The sequence below is a fragment of the Rhagoletis pomonella genome, unplaced genomic scaffold (genome assembly GCF_013731165.1).
Source record: "Rhagoletis pomonella isolate Grant_MI unplaced genomic scaffold, Rhpom_1.0 Rhpom_scaffold_01755, whole genome shotgun sequence".
NCBI classification, from domain to species: domain Eukaryota; kingdom Metazoa; phylum Arthropoda; class Insecta; order Diptera; family Tephritidae; genus Rhagoletis; species Rhagoletis pomonella.
In genome coordinates, this window is record NW_023460309.1 from 1 (window position 1) to 18,147 (window position 18,147).

At 34.0% G+C, this 18,147-nt stretch overlaps 1 protein-coding gene across 1 annotated transcript; it reads left to right on the forward strand.

Moving 5' to 3' along the window:
• Positions 1 to 4,086: 4,086 nt before the first annotated feature.
• On the forward strand, positions 4,087 to 9,286 carry LOC118752692 (the record flags this gene model as incomplete). The annotated part of the gene is made up of 2 exons (XM_036487569.1): positions 4,087 to 4,255; positions 8,898 to 9,286. Coding segments are annotated over 2 exons (558 nt in total), but the record flags the coding sequence as incomplete, so codon positions are not given.
• Positions 9,287 to 18,147: the final 8,861 nt, after the last annotated feature.

Consider the following 18,147-nt stretch of genomic DNA (forward strand, 5'->3'; position numbering starts at 1 on the left):
TCGCTCAAAGCCGACAAAGTTGTCCATGTATTTTACTTGAAAAAAAAACCAATTTTTTATAGAAATGGCATAGAGTTATTAAAATCAATATTTTTCGATCAGAAAACGCTGTTTCTCTGCAGGATAATACCCGATTGTTTATTTAAAAATGTTTTCATAGTAACTATAATTTATAGATCCACAAAAAACACCGAAAAGTGCAATGGGGGACCAATAATAAATCGTTAAAATTAAAAACTGTTTAAATAAATATTTCGGTATTAATATTGGAAGCCTCCTGTAGATAACGCGAGTTTTTCGATCGAAAATTTTCAAGAATTCTGTGCCATTTCTACCAAAATTTTATTTTATTTTTTCTCATATAAAATACATGGAAAACTTTGACGGCTTTAAGCGACTTCTAAAAATTTTTTTGATTTCGAAATAAAAAAATAGTGGTAAATTCTTTTCGGTATAGAAGAATCCTAGGGTGTGAGAACATTTAAGTTCCGACTTTGCTCTTTTTGGATCACCCTAATGTACACATATGAATGTGTGTGTAGGATAATACACACGAAGAACTATTTGAAGCTAGTTTAAATCTGTAACGCAGATGCAGTCGCAGAAGAGCATTTACGACCTATTTTCATACTTTTGGATATGACAAATTAAAAATAAATTTCAAAATTTCAAAACCCACAAAATAATCAATACACGCGCACAACTATGGGTTAGTGAAATTGCGTTTTTAGTTTTTCTCTCTGACGTCAGGACTTTAAAATTTTAAAAATATGACTTATTTAAAAAATCAAAAAAAAAAAATCAGTGCAATAAGTAATAATAACAAAAGCACCAAGTGAAAGAGAAATTCTGTAGAACTTAAGAAAATTTAAGATTGTTGGTTCACAAGGACTAATTGGCATTGAATCTGCCTTTCTATTTAATTTAAGTTTAATTTCATTTTTTTAAGCCAATAAAGTTAGAAGCGAGAAATTCGAGGATCGTGTGTATTTTACTCCTTATCATAAAATTTTTATATATATGAATATATTACTTACAAGTTTTCAGGGAAAGTTTATAAGTGCTTTTTCAGTACCTATTCGTCTCCATGCACCAACAAATTTAAACTTTTTGAATTCCACATAATTTTCTCTTTTATATGAGACCCATATTGCCACTCAACATTGCACAGAATTAATTAATAATACCTTTAAAAATATAAAGTCCTTTCAAGAAAAATCTTGAAGTCAGAGAGAAAACTTAAAAACGAAGTGGTTTACTATTTTTGGCTTTTATTTTCGCGAATATATTAATTTTTTTGTGTGTAAAATTGAACTGAAATTTAAAAAATTTTAAAGGATAAATTGTGAAGAATACACAGCTATTCTATTCGAAAAAAAAGGAAGAGAATTTTATTATTTTACTTTCGACTTTAAATTAAAGGAAATATCCGTAATATTTTGATAAGAAAATTTAAGTGACTTCAGCTTGTTTGACTTTGGATTAAAAATAATAACTTTTCCTTAAAATTTTATTTTTATTTTTGTGAAGTCATCTTTAACTAAACTTAAGGCTAGTTAATCCATAAAATATTGTTTTTGAACCCAATGAATTATTGATTTGAAAGTTCGAGATGTTGTCTTAGCAAAATGCCACATAAGTAACAAAAGGGGCAGTTAAGGCGGATTAAAATGCAGCGACTCCGCTGACTTAGCTATGTTGTACGAATGATCAGAAAAACCTAGGCTCTGGAGGTATAGAATAAAGAGGAAGGCCCTCCCTGCCAAGGAAAGACCAAGTGGAGCAGGACTTGGTGTCACTTAGCACAGAACAAGGCGTATTTAACAAGGTGGTGTTAGCCGTATCTAATGGTGATTTCTATCAAAAAATGTTGCCTTTTGATTGCCCCTCTCTCTTTTCGTGTTCGATTCTAAATTAATGGCAAAGGTTCAGACAATTTTGAGTTCGTTTTATTAAATGTCACACTCTTGTTAGGCAAAAAAAGGTACATTGTCTGCCCTATGAAGCTTTGTCAAGGGAGATGGTTGCCCTGGAAATCAGATGGTTGTTTAAAACAACACCATCGTAAAAAATTACGAAAAAAAATTATACGCAGATATCCATACTGTCATTGGTATGAGTTACAACAAACACATCATTTTGACGTAATGCCCTCCACGGCGAAAAACTCAGCTGTCGCCCCAAAAACCACCCTGTTAAATACACCTTGGCACAGAAGAGAAACGACGACATGCTTTGTTGGATTCGGTCAGTGGCAGGTGCTTTGTACTTTTATGCAGACTTCTTTCGGCAAGTATTCATACATACATATCTTACAGTTAGGATAGATGCCATATCAAAATTTTCAAACGCCCGGGTTTTTTTTACTAAATTCACATATTAATAATTTTCAGCTATGAAAGACTTCCCGCAAAGCTTTGAATTTTGGACACTGAGGTAGCTCACTTGGCATGAAACGTTCCATATATAAAAGGATTGCTAGATACTTGGCGGGTTTCGAGAAGGAGAACACACAGTGAGATAAATGTAAAGGAACTCTAAGATTTTGCGATGAAGAATTTAGGAAAAATTGTTCCGTTAGATAAAAAATTTACATTGGACTCTTATTTGACCTACATGAAAACTGTATGCTGTTTGCAATAAGGAATCCATTTCCATGGTCGCAAGAGCCGCGAAACTCACTTAATTTTTCCAAGTTCATTATATGTATGCTGTTGTTAGATAGAAAAATGTAAAAATATTAAAAATTCTACTTTGAAGGTCATTTTAGAGGTAAACATGATTCAAACTAAAATTACCTTGACCTTAAAACTGAATTTCAACGGTAAAATTTTTCGCATTTTTGTCGTTCTTTGACATAAAAATAACCTGCAATAAACCTTAAAAAAATAAATGAGTTTTACTCTTCTCGAGACCATGTAAATGGATTCCTTCAGGCAAGAGCAGCAAAAATATATATCGTTCATTTACTTCAATAGTGTCATATTCAGCATTTTAAGGCGTTTGCCTATTTTGTCTGCTTAGTCGTATCTGTAAACAATTTAAAGAATCACACGATTCATGTCTTCCATGATTAAAACTTTTAATTTCAATTTTGCCTTTTTCTGCATTTTTTGACTAAAAATTGCAATATTTGAAATAAATCGAAAAAAATTGGTAAACATTTCGTGACTTGTTTCCTAGATTTCCTAAAAAGATTCTGAGTATGCAGTTTTGTAGCCCATTGAATTCTATTAGAATAAAGTACAAGTTTCAAATTGCTAAAAATTATGGTAGATTTGTTAAGAACTTTTAAAAAAGCTCGAAATTTTTACGAAAGTTTCTGAATATTGCGAAAACTTTGATCTACACGGGTTTTGTTAAAAAATGAACTATATATATTTTTTACCACTGTGTGTATTTTTTATATATTTAATTGGACATACATACATATATTTACATTGTACTAAAGGTATGTATGTAACAAAACTAAAAAATAAATGCCTTGTTTGAAGGCTCACTTTGCCTTTTTTCAAGTTTTTACTGCCTCAGAGTCCTAACCCTGGTCATAATTTAAAAACTATAAACTTTTGAGTTGAGTATGCAGACCTTACTGCTACATTTTCTTCCATGTTGTGTAAAAATTTCATAGCTGTATCGATTACCGATATCTCGCTAGAAGAAAATATGTATTCATTTTTACTATGGGAGCAAATTCAAAACATTAAAGCAGTTTTTCTCGAGTTTGCTTTTTTGAGTTTTGATATTATTGAAGTAAATGTGCGACAGATATGTATATTTACAACTTTTTAAAAAGTTAATTTAAAACCTTCCTTTTTTGAAGGTAAATAAAGGTTTGATAGAAACCTTCCCAGAATTCTCTATTTTAAAAGCTTTAAACTACCGTTACATTTATTCTGCTTTATGTTCTCGTTTTCGGGATATTAGATTTTGTCACAAAAAAAATATCATTTTCCAGACTCTATAATTTAAACAAATATATATTTTATCTATCCACTCACCAGTATCACAATTTTATTTATAGTATTTCTTATGTTTCTTGTGTTAATAAATAAATAAATAACCATATTCTTCTTTCCATGCTAGGTCATAAATTTCGATTCACCACGTGGCGGTATATCGTTAGTAACCGAGAAAGGTGTACTCACTACCAGTCGACTATTGGTGCAGAAGGCCATACAACAGGACTCAGGACTTTACACATGCACGCCATCGAATGCAAATCCTACATCAGTGCGGGTACACATCGTTGATGGTGAGTAAATATGTATATCGTCGTTTAAAGTGCATGAAAAACCGCGTAACTGACATTTGCTGATAAAAATTTGATTTGCTTTTGGCTCAATCCTTATCCATTCGTCCTGAAATATACTAGCCAGAAATGCGATTGCTTTATAAAAAAGAGAACCATTTTGAAATATGAGTGTTTTTACTCTCTAGAAAATAATTTATGCAACCTCACATACGCGGTTTTGCATTTTGTTGATATGCGGTTTTGTACTTTAAACGACGATATGTACAAACATATCTAGTACACATATACAGAAGCGTATGCGTGCATGACTGCTTGAAAGTTTAGCAAAAAAGGAATTTGATACATTCACAAACTCGAATAACTTCCTATTACTAATTCCTGTATGTAGTGAAAGTGAGTTAGTGTATGTATGTACATATGTATATACCCATTATACGTATTGCCGTTTTGGCGTCTTTTAAATGCAAGTCAGTAGCAGTTGTTTATGAGTTATTTATTTAACTATATGTATTCACTAGTTAACTCCAATAATTTGACAAACTTTAATTTTATTGCTAATAAACGTGTTTGGAATTCCAAAGCATTTGTTGGTAAAAGTGTTTCGCGTTAGGGACTTTAGGTTTACATTTTTATCATTGTCAATGGAACTCTCTACTTTTTTGAAATGATAGCTGTGGCGTGAGTTTCGAGACGCATATACGCTGATTGTTTGTACTCATTAGCCAATTTTGAAAAAGTAGGACAGACGTTGTTATTAACTTCTTCCGGCACCAGACTAAGGCAATCATATGAAAAGGTTTCGCCTCGTTTAAAGTTTCGTTTGACATCAAACGGCATGCAGAGGTCCTTCTAAATTCAGACAGAGCTGGTGGTGTTTTCAACGTCATTTTACGCAGCCTTTTACATAGGTGATGTTGGTTTTATTCTAGATCTGTTTCAGAACTGTAATACCTACGGTGACCATCCGTCCTGTATTTCACGGGACAGTCCTCTGTTTTCGCAAATTGTTCTGGTAATTTATTTCTTTCATACGGGACGCCAAATGTTCTGTATTGCTTTAAATGTCTCGTAAATTTGGTATTTTGGCGCCTTAATATCTCATAAAAATGATATACCCATAAAACAGTTTCTATTTTAAAATCTGGACGCTTGTAATTCGAATAGAGGAGCATTTACACATGTACTATATGGTTTCTGAAGTTATAATTTTGCGTATAAGAACCGGGTATTTGTGAGTATGAATCGAAATTAGCCGTTAATGATTGTTGTTCACATTTTGAAAGAAATTTCACTATTATTTAGCTTTTCTAAGGTTTTTTCCGACGCATTTGACGTTGAATATTCTGTGTTGCGCAAAGCATATTTAACAGGTCCAATGTGCCGTGGTGTGGAGGCAATTTCCATATTTTGTGAAGGGAGAACATATTCATTAGGCGAAACTTCGCCAAAAAATATTTTTCTGACTGTATGAGAGATTGCATCTTCAGTATGAGAAACTCCAAATAAGGCTACCATGGTAATATTGTAAAAGTAAGGACGTTCTCAAAGATGGAAGGAGAGTGGAACCCTTCGAAGATTCGCTTTGCAATTCGGCTCGTTTCGGATGCTACTCACTGCATTGTGCTTGGCCGAAATCCGAGTCTGAAAATAATACGTTGAACACGTGTTTCAAAAGTAGACGGATATTTTCCCTGCCTAGGAATGTTTGTAGCAAATTTTTCGGATAAAAATCCCGAGCACAAAGTACAAAATTATGAAAAAATATTTGACAAATGTATGATGTTACAACTGAATATTTATGTGCTGCTTTTACAAAAGATCGAGTTGAAAAACATATGCCAAATAAAAATGCTGCTTCAGGGCTAATAAACCTAGGAAAAATTTAAAAAAGTTGTAAAATCCTCTCGCTTTTGTGGAAAAAAGCAAAATTATTTTTTGTCCCGTATTCGGCTGCCATAAATATGGTCACCGTAGTCATGACGCATTTGTGCATTTTTGACTGTCGGACAGTGTTATTGACTTCTACTTCACAAAATCTAAATCCGAGTTATAGCTGCATATTTAGTACTCGTATCATTAGACCAATTAAAGATTTTTTAAATCTTGTGAAAAACACTCAAATTGTAGACATAACTATTTACTTGCGCTGACATACATAACTATTTATGTATGTAATTGAAAAAAGTGTTCTACAGAAAAAATATCGAGAGAGAGAGAGTGTAAAAATTAGTAAAACAAACAACAGATCAAGTAGTTCAAAATAACTAAAACTTTTGTAATTAACACAAGTTGTTTTGCTAAGTAATCGAGTAGATGTATGTACATATATGCATATTTCAATAAGTGTCAGAGCATAAGTGAGCATCGCTAACAACTTGATGACTCCGTTACTCCTCCTTTGGCGCATTAAACATTTAACGCTTCCGAATTAGTTTGAGTGCGCTAAATGTTAATATCCCCATGTTTTTCGCAATTGAGCGCTGCGCCTTAAGGAGATCATATACACAAACAAAGGCTTACAAGCATGCACAAGCACGACGGTTTGCGGCTATTAGCGCAAACAACGCACTGCGCTACTTTTAGGCCACATGAATTGGGTAAATGACTGTACATACATACATATGTTACATACATGTAACCTGTATGCCAGAAACATGAATGTGTAAAAATACAAATTTTGAGAAATCAAGTTTGAAAGTTTTTTTACGAGACTTAACTCTACATTTATGCAATTGAAATTGAAAAATATGTGGTTTCCGTGTATGCATGGCATTATGGGTTTTGGTATAACATAGAACATCCAAAGGTTAATCAGCTCAACCTAATAACTCAAAACTGATAAATTTTCACATTCATGCTTCTGGCATAAGGATGACGATATATGTATACATGTATATTAGGGTGGTCGAAAAATGCATGTGCAGAAGTAAAGTTTTGAATTTTAATGCTCTATATAGAAAAAACTTATACCCGTTTTTTATTTTGAAATCAAAAAATATTTAGAGGTCGCTCAAAGCGCTCAAAGTTTTGTACTATATTTTATATGGAGACAAAACAAATTTTCGTATAAATGGTATAGAATTCTTGAAAATCAATATTTTTTGACCGAAAAACTTAGTTCCTCTTTTATTTATTTTACTACTTTTATTGCTAGCGATTCCTTATAGGTTCCTTCCATTGCACGTCTTGAGATTTTTAGGGGCGCTATAAACAATAGTTGATAATTGAAAATGGTTAAATAAATAATTCTCCTGAAGAGAAACAAACTTTAAGGATCGAAAAATATTGATTTTCACGAATTATATACCATTTCTAGAAAAACTTGTTTTCTTCCTTATAAAATACATGGGCATTAATTTCAAAATAAATAAACAGCGTTTAAATTTTTTTCGGTATAAAACAATCTTAGGGGGTGGGAGCATTAAAATTCCGATATTACTTTTTTGACCACCCTAATGTAAATATGTATAGGATGAATGCAACAAAGGGTGGTAGAGAAAGCATGGAACGTCGTTATGGAAGGCACATGGTTTAATGTATACAAACTTTAATGTACCTATGTATGTATATATGTATGTTTATTTGAGCACTAAACTTCGCAAAAGTTATGCATAAATCATGCAAATGGCCATGTAATTCCAGTGAAAGCATAACGCTTGCTCAACACGCTTCACTCTCACTCACTGCTTTGGGCCAAGTTATTGACTGCCACGCTAGCTAATAAACATGACTTGCATAAAAGTCGATTAATTAGTGAATAGTAAATTAACTTGCATGAGAGAATATCTAACGGTAAGTGAAGCCTTTGGAGTTCGCCATTCACTGTGCACAACAATTTTACTGAGTTGAGCACTAATTCCATAAACGTGAGCTAATAATTTGATGGAAAGTGAACTTATGCCGATTTCGTTTCTAGCGAAAAATGCAAGCTTCTCTTTGCCCTCAAGAAATGAAATCGCCATTAGTTTAGCCTTAAACACCTACAAAACTCGTTTTCAACAAGTTATCAACAGTTGACTCGTCTATTGGAGAATGGCTGCAGATATCTTTGCCTAGCCGTGCAGAATTGAAATGTTCAAATTTATTTATATCCGATTCTGTTTTGCTGAGAACCATTAACATTATAGTACTTGTAGGATTCCGAGAAATATTCTTATTGTTAAATTTTGGTTTGTGGATTGCTATTTTTAAAAGGTTAATACTACTCGTAGCAAAAAAATCATTTGAAAAAAAGTAAGTAAGTTATTTATGGGAAAAATAATTATCTTTAAATTAGTTTTATATTGAGTCTGTTTAATCAGAAAAGGCAGCCGCTGTGGCCTTGGCAGAGAATGCCATACCTCCCAGTGTATTTCCACCTTGAAAAAGCTTCTCATAAAACGATTTGCTGCTCAGGGCGGCGTAAAATTGTAGGTCCCTCCAATCGTGTTTTTACATCAGGGCGCATATCGCGAATTGTCGGAGAAGCTCGGCCAAACCCCCAGAAAGAGCTTTCCAAAAACACTTAACTCTTTTTATAAACCCCTTAAGTAATTATGTATATATATGCATATATACATACATACATATGTAAATCCAAAAAAACGACAAAAAATATTTGTTAATCAACTAAATTTCACTTTCTTGCGATATTTCTCTACAGGTGAACACCCCGCTGCAATGCATCATGGAGACGCCACACCACAAGTCCAACCACCGCCCGCTACTTTCCTACTCTTTTTGGTATTCCTAGCGGTATTACTGTTGCAAGAGCACCCACAGGCATCACATAAACGCAAACAACAACAAAACTTTCAGCTGCGACAACGCACTCGATGGAAGTGGTGGCACAATAGCCAACTATCGAATGTAAAATGCATGGACTGCCAACATAACGAGCCACTAACTACAAAACAAACGACAGAGGTGGTACAGTGTCACCTGCCAGACGGAGAGGAGCAAACAAGGCGTTGCATACAACAAAAGCTATTAGTACAACTGTGGGACACGCGAAGATGTTGGGAAAGCAAGGAGCTAACAGCAGCAACATAGCCATCAAATAACGCTGACAGCGAGCGTAGTAAGTCCACACTCGAATTGATGTAAATTAAGTTCCCCTCCAATCCTAAAATACGATAAAATATAAAACGATAAATGAAGTACTTTTTTAGGCGCTTTAACTGGAAAATAATGTGTAGTTAAATTACGAGTATTATATATAAAGTATTTACGTAAAATGTATGCCTGTATATGTGTATGTGTATGTGAGATTTAAAATATTTCTTTAATGAAATTGTCACTATAAGTACTATAAGACAAGCAGAAGTGACAGCAGCAGTAAGTAATTATCACTAGCAATGTATGTAAGGATACGTTTTTTTTTTGTTTTGTGTAAAACTTTTTGAACAACTTTCAAAACAGAATTTGTTTTAATTACATAAAAAAAACACATTAATGCTTGCTAATACTATGTGTATTTATGTTGAATTAGAGCCATTTGGGAAAGCATGTGCAGTCAAAAAATCGCGTGTGACTGATGCATGACTATTAACTTTATTTATTTAAAATTGTGAATTATAAAACTTAATAATTAATACCTAAAATAGTAGTGGATTGAGTTTACCATTTTTAAGAAAAAAAATGAAATCAGAAGAAGTTTTTTAAAAATGTAAAATTTACTACTTTAGCAAGTATACAAATATTGATCTTCTAGTGATTGAGATATAACACAAAATGGCATACTTTTAGGAGCTAAACTTTAAATAATCCACATTCCAACAAGCAATTGAACCCACGTCAGTAAATATGCTTTTATACTAGTACCTACTTAAAAAAAATACTGAAAGTAAACAGATTTATTTACCAAAAAAAGCAACACAATTCTTGTCACCTATCACGCAATTCTTCAACATTCTCACACTTAATCTCTCACTCTCCACTTTTAAATGTAAAATTCCACCAGTCAATATCCGAAGGAAGCGTGGTAAAAACAAGCAGAAAACAAGAAAAATAATAGTTCAGAATTAGTTAATGTAAACGTGTAAATCTTTTTTAGATAGTAAAATACTTATATGGTACTCGCTCTGAATGTATAAGTATGTGAAAAGCATTTAAATACACTAGTATGTAGTAGCCAGAAAATTGAACGAAAATTCAAGAAATTTAATAACTAATTCAAATTATTAGGCAGAACAAACTATAAATAATAATGATCGCATAGTAGGTAATAAAAATTAAATATAGCAAAAGATAACATTTAAAAGTATGTAAAAGATTAAGCAACAAGTTTGTTAAGTAGATTTTTTTAACAAATAATTGGTAAAATATTTTTTGTTAGCATTAAGAATTGTATATACTAGTTGGTAAACTGTTAATGAGGAAAAATTTTGTAATATCAATACTCATTTAGAGAACTAATAGGTTACAAAATAGAACAAAACTTTGGTTATATATTAAAAAATATATATTATATATTTTTACGTTAACTGTGTAAATATTTATAAGTAGTTTACTTTAAAAAATGAAAATGAAATGTTACAAAAAAAATACTTTTTTTTTGAGCGTCCATTTTGTTTGACTATTATATTTCTGTGGGCTCTAGGCCGAAATTTAAATAAACCCTGAATATCATTTCGTTGTGCTATTTATTTATTCATCTTTCATAGCCAAAAGCTTTTGAACGTTATTTCAGATTAAATTCTTAGTAACGATTGTTTAAGCGATTCATAACACCTAGTGTCTAAAGGTACGCTACACTCTCAATAAACTGGTGCCAAACCAACCTGCCGAGAAAACCCCAACTAGTTCAGTACTAGACCGTTATCGCCAAAAACGAATCAGTCCAGTATTTAGTAACTTTAATAATAGTAACCAGTTTACAAGCAGCGTAATGTGGTACCTTTAAAAACTATTTTATTCTATTTTTATAACCACATATCGCTGGCTGGAAAATATTACTTTTTTCGTTTGTCGATTTCAGAACTGCTATTGTAAAAGGAATGCAGCATTGCTGATATGCAGGAGGGAATTAACGCGCACTAATCATAGTTCTTAATTTTTTAATACCGAACCAGTTCGTCACTATTCGGTTTCCCCACACGGCAGATACAAAGTACATACATATGCGCATACGTACATAAAGCAAATGCAAAAAATTGTGTACACTTCTCAAATATCGCATTGCAGAACTTATTGAAGTAGTAATAGATTGATGACAACGCGAACCATCAACTCAATTAAACTGTCGCATATCTCAAAAACTATTTTGGAGTTTTATATGTAAACTGAGCTCCGTATGACTCACAACCATGCAGTGATGGTAACTGAGGTTTACCTTATCGATCTATAAATAAATAAATACAACAAAAGGATTTGCGAGTTTTATTTTAAACCCGGCGTAGAGCTAAAACAAAAAAATAACTCGTAACTTTTTATAAAAATAAATAAATAAAATATTATAAGAATATTAAAGGTATAAGATATGATCTAATGGTGTTACGTAATTGTATGGCAAGAATAAATACTTGTTTAAAAATATGTCTAGCATATAAATCAAGTCCAAGACTTTAAAATAAATACGTGTAGTAAGATCTCATCACAAAAAAAAAACTCAAATAGGGTATTCAACCCACATAGAAAATGTAGGTTCCTAACTTTTGAGGTTTAAAACGCAAATCAATTTGTCAATTTTGTTGCCAATTGTTTTGTCTTTAAATGCTAAATTCCCTGCATTCAGGTAAAGCTTATGAAAAAGTTAATAAAGTCACATTAATTTAAGAGTATATTTTTGTGCCTTCCTATGGTTTAGAAAACATATCCGATTTTTGTGTCTGGCCATGCTTATTCTGGGACTTGTGGTATGCTTCAGTTGTCCCACATACAAAGCGATCTTCAGCTTGAGCAATGAGTCTTATGGAAAGTGCTTTCGTGGCAGCATTCAAATTAGGGTCTTCTACAGAGTGAGAGTATATTTAGGTACACATCTACGCACTCATATGCGACAAACCTGAACACCTGAACACCCGCAAGAAGTGAAAACAATAGTGGTGGCATATGGATATCTCCAATATGGCGTTACGTGACATTTGTATGACAAAATGTTAAAAAAAAAAACACATTGAAAAAGTCAAAATTTTAAAAAGGGTTTACCAAGTTTTCATGGCAATTAAATGGCCTCTTATTCAGTAAAAAAATTGCAATTGTTGGTAGTAGCGATTTAAAGGTAATAGTAAATTTATGCGCTGGCGTGACGTGAATTGGATTTTGACTTGGGTTACCAAATTAAAAAACTCGGCGAATTGGGCAAGACTATTTATATTAAAGTTATTGTAGTAATATTTGAATTATTTAAGGTTAATCTTCCAAGTTTTTAATTGTAAAAATCGTTTCTGCTTTTTGTTTAATCAGCTGAACTATCTGACGTGAGGTTACGTTACTAATATTTCCATTGAAAAAACTTTGTTAATATTGATTTTGAACGAATTTTTAAGGAGAAGAAAACAAGTTTTTTATGTCAAATATACAAATTATTTTGACATCAGCGCCACCAGCGGTTTCCATTTTTTTTGCAAATATTTCAATTAAACATGCCAAATGTGAAACAAATCAGAGCATAAATACTGGTTTTCAAATTATCTCGACCCTGACGCCACCTAACGAGACCATTTTTGGCAAAAATTTGTCTGCTTACATAACCAATATATATATATTGTAAAAATCAGACAAATTAGCCCACAATTACGTTAGATATATGCCTTTAATTTTTTCTTTTTGCGATAGACCTTCCGATGAAAATGCCCATATGCAGGGGATCTATCGATCTATCTTGCTGGTATTGCTTATAATAAATAGTGGCGACCAAAGATGAGTACATCGTTATTTATGTTAAATATTTGCAAGGTTTTTAAAGTTAAATTGTTGTATAATTTCTATATTAAAATATGGCTTTATAGAGAGCTTAGAAAAATTCAACAACTTCTCATTAACATTTTGCAATTTTTTATCTGAATTTTTAGAAAAATTTTGGGTATACAGATTATAGCCTGTTAAATTTTAGTATATGTAATGAAATGCAAGTTTTAAGCGGAGCTCCTCGGGGCTATTTAGAAAATGAGATCCAAAGTTCTTCAAACTTAGCCTCGCAACGCTGGGCACCTAAGAGGGTAGTGTTGAGCTGATTCTACCTCGTCCTCTTCCAGACAACTGCGACGTAAGGGGTCCGGTAGAATATTCAGCCTTACTGCCTGAATACCGATAGGACAATAACCCATTAAAACCCCCACCAGAAGTGAGAGCTGTGGATTTGTGAGTGTGAGGAGTGCCCTCGACCGCCCTCGGTCCACCCTCGGAGAAAAAGGACCTTGCGATTGCGCATGTCGTGGTATTTGCCCAGCGTTCGCTGAGGCCCATCTATCCAAGAGTGTAGCGCATGTGATCAATGGCACCCCCAGCCGCTCTTTATCTGGTAATAACGTTTCATGGACTCTTTCCCTAGCCAGCTCGTCAGCAACGCAGTTCCCCCCAATGTCGCTATGACCCGGAACCCAAATAAGCCTAATGCAGAAGTATTATGACGCGGCGAAAGAGAGAGCAGATATTCCTTAACCAACTTAGAGCGGACCTCTAACGAATTCAAGGCCCTAACAGCCGCTTGGCTATCAGAATATACGCTTACTTCCCTGACAGTTATAATGCTCCTTAGCAGTGAATCTACCGCTTCCATGATAGTAGCTGCTTCCGCCAGGAATACACTGCAGAAGTCCGGGAGCCTAAACTTAGTGCTGATGGGGAGATCTCGACAGAAGACTCCTCCACCAATCCTGCCGTCCAGTGGACAGAGAAGAATCTCCTACCATCCGGGATGAAATCGGAGCCTCCTAGAACTCCGGAGTGTCCAGTTCCTAAGTTGGTCAACCAATCGGTTTCCCTGAGTCTAATAGCCGCGACAATTCTGCCTGCAACGTCGACAGGCCCTGCGTTTAACATTACGTTCAATGCTAATGTGGGGGCGGTCCGAAGTGCCCAACTAATACCAATTAATGCAGCCCGTTGTACACGTTACAGCTGCCTAGCTAGTGTAGCTTTTCCAGTGAGTTGCACCAGACTAGGGTGCCATTAAACATAATTGGCTTGACTACGGTCTCGTAGAGCCAATATACAACAACAAATCCTTTACCAATAGCTCCCCTACTGCAATACAAGGCCACTGATGCCTTTCTTGCCCTTTCCTCGATGTTTGACCCCCACGACAACTTTCTGTCTATGATCAAGCCCAAGTACTTGACCCTATCAGACAACTGCAAGCGCAGACCTCCAACCGAGGGGAGAACAACGGCGGGGATTTTATATTTCTTGTGAATAAGAACCCAGCATATAACTTCAGATCAAATAGCTAAGCTTCCAATTTTCTCGACTTGTGGCAGCGTAAATCCTGAAAATGATGCGATTGGATGCTAACCTCTAAGATTGCTAAATAGTTTGTTGAAGATTTTTCAGTATTGGCCAATTAAAATTGACAAATTTAAATGTCATTTTAAAATTATATTTCTTAAACAGTGAAATTTGTATAGAATATTCCTGTGTAATATACATGTATATGAGTAAATGGTACATGATATCGAAATTGTTTTTATTCACAATCTGAATTCTTAAAAAATTTTTCAGTAGCATAAAAGTTATGATTTTGATCCGTTTTGCGAAAAATCACTTTAAAAATACATACATTTTGTTCCAAATTAGCCGAACCAGCATTCAATAGAAGGAATATGCTTAGGAAGTAATAAAAAAGCTCATCTATGTTAACCAATTCTTTAAACAAGAACTAAAAACCAGTAGCCATAGAAGATTTCCAGATCGCTTTTGCAATACGAGCATTCACTAAATTTTTCTTTAGTTGGGAACCGATAAAGATAAAACAACCATTTTGTATCTACATAAATAAGGGGAAATAACAAACTGGAATGCAGTAAATAACAAATAAATAATAAATGAAATGTTATTTCTGCTAGCGAAACACCTAATAAAATTAAACAAAAAACATATAAATGTATATGAACTTAAAAAAATACAATAGTATTAAGTAGTAAATTAAATACGGCGAAACACTAAGTAAATATTTATAACTGTTTTTAATTATTATCCTATACTAATGAAAAAATTATGTTAAGAAATGTTTTATGATTTAAGTTAGACAGAGCAACTAGTAAAATGGTTAAGTAACTAAAATTATTAGTATAAGCAAAAAATAATAATTATTATAAAAAAAAATCCCATTTGACACATGGAGTTAAAATTAAAATATGAAACTGTAATAAATTTAGAATAAAAATGCCAATGTATAAATGATTAAGTATTGTATTTTGATTTTTAGAGGAAAGGCAACAAAACTTCGATCTGGTAAGTAAGCAAAACCCTCTACTACAATCCACATTTTTTCCGCAAGATGAGGCATAACATAGCGAGTAATTATAGCTTTAATAATAAGGAATAAAACAAGCTTTTGGGTAGCCTCTGCCTACATGAACCATGAGAAGGAGGTTGGTGAAGGAGGCAGCCTCCTAGAACAAACATTTCGTGGTCTCCTGTGACGATGATGCCCACAATACACTGTGCGGAAGTACGGACACCAATGAAAGAGCTAAGTCATTATTAGACTTAATTCTAGGAAATCATCTTAGTGTAAAGCATTTAGGCTTAGAGCCTACCTTTATAACAACGAGCAGAGTAGAAGTTCTAGATATAACTTTGACATGTTTTCTTATAACATAAAGAGAAGGAGAGTCTCGAATTAAAAGTTCTACTCTGACCATAGTTACATTGAAAACGAAATAGATCTTAACAACTCCGAAATCAGTGAGTTTAGAAGTATACGAAATACCGACAGGGAGTTTACAACAAAAAACTAAGGTCTTTACTAACACAGATGCCCCACCCGTGTGGAGCTGGACGGATTTGTTAATCAGGTAACTAAAAAGCCATGAATAGTTATTTAGCAGCCGGATTACGGTTGTTCGCGACGGAAGGGAAAAAACCATCCTGGTGCACAAAACATGTATCCTCCTTACGTGAATCTAACAGGACACTGTTCAGCAGGGCTGTGAAGCCTACAAGGCTGACTTACAAAACTATTGCAAGGTAATAGAGGAAACAACGGAAGCGGCCATATTAATAAGAATTCTTCCAAAGTCGTCATGCAACCTGGGTTATCTTAAGGGTAAAAGGAACACGTGGACTAGGACGAACAAGAAATCATTAGGACTCTTCCTAGATACACACTTCCCAGGTGGATCATAATAACTCCGCTAATGATAGGAGGCAATCTTAACTAGGTAATCGAATGATTACAAATGCGAAAGTCGAATGGGCTATTAAAACTTTCGGTCCATATAAATCCCCGGGACTTGGTGGTATTTACCCGGCAGAATTTTGGCAATGACGGGTTATTATCTCCCCGTTTATCGAAGTCATTATAAGAAGCTATCTTAACGTAGGCTATATTCCGCTAGACTGGAGAGACGAAAATCTCCTTCATACCAAAGGCTAGTAGGTCCTCCTACATTAATCCCAAAGCCTTCAATTACTTATGTTAACATAGAAGGCGCCTTTAACAACATCAATTCAAGCGTCATTACGGGTACCTTGGAAGATTTTGGTGTTGACCATAACCTGGCTGCTTTGATTGAGACTTGACTAATCACGCGGAGGATAACCGCTAAGTTAGGCAACAATACACTAAGCAAACAGATCTACAGAGACACTCCTCAGGGAGGTTTTTTCTCCCCTCTTCTTTGGACTTTGGCAGTAAACTTTCTGCTGGTGACCCTAGAGAGGAGGGGTGCCACGCTACTGCCGTTAAAGGCAAATACCCAAATACCCTCATGGAATTTTTTCGCTCTAATATCTGTTGTCATGCCTATACTACTGTATGGAATACTTGTATTGGGCCATCTACTCAAACGACAAGTTACCTTAAACTGCCGAGAAATGTCTTGCAGGCATTAGTACTGCAATCAACGGCTTCTTTAGTTCCGATGAACTTAATGCACATAAGTATGTATAGTACATAAATATGTACATGCATTTAATCTACACACAAAAGAGGCAAAAATTTCAAATGTTCAATGTTCTAGTTTATGTATTTTGAAATATGCGTAATATTACGTAGCTTAACGTTACCAAAGGCCGTATTTAATTTATTTTTGTGGCATTGAATTAATTCTGTAGCATGCATTACGCTTTTTTTAATTTAATTTTAATTGCACTTTTGTACACTCTGAATGTTTATATAAGCATATGTACATTGTACATAATGCGCAAAATTTTATTATTAGGGCAACTTTTTTTGGTTTCACAAATAATCTGGTTTAGCTTACTGCGGATTTAAATGATTCGTTGTGAAATGGTGTTTAATCACAAACTAAAAGTACAAAATCTTCTAAAGGCTGATTTTCACTATGTCACATTCAATGACATTTGCCGTCAAATAAGTGAAAACACATTGCCAAATGGGATTAAAAAGCGGTTTATCGACTGTTTTGAATCAAGATAGGTCTTTAGTCGTGTAATCTCATCGGTGAATGTATGGATAAAGGAGATAAAGTTGTGTCAAAATATTTCGCCAAATTTTGGGCGTCAAAATATGACACAGTGAAAACCAGTCTTAACAGTGCAACAAAAAAAATTATGTATTTGTAGATTTCAACATGGAATTCAAAACTGCAGCCGCGTGAAAGGTCTAACACGAATCATGGATGAAATTCTGTCATGATATGGGAGAACATTCGGAAGCAAACTGTCTACGAATGGTTCTGTCTAAAATGCCCATTTCTTCTGCTTACATTCAGAAACCAAATAGCCAAACTTCGAAGGCAAACCGGCTTTTTATATCTCCTATTAGCTTAAATTTACAATTTAGC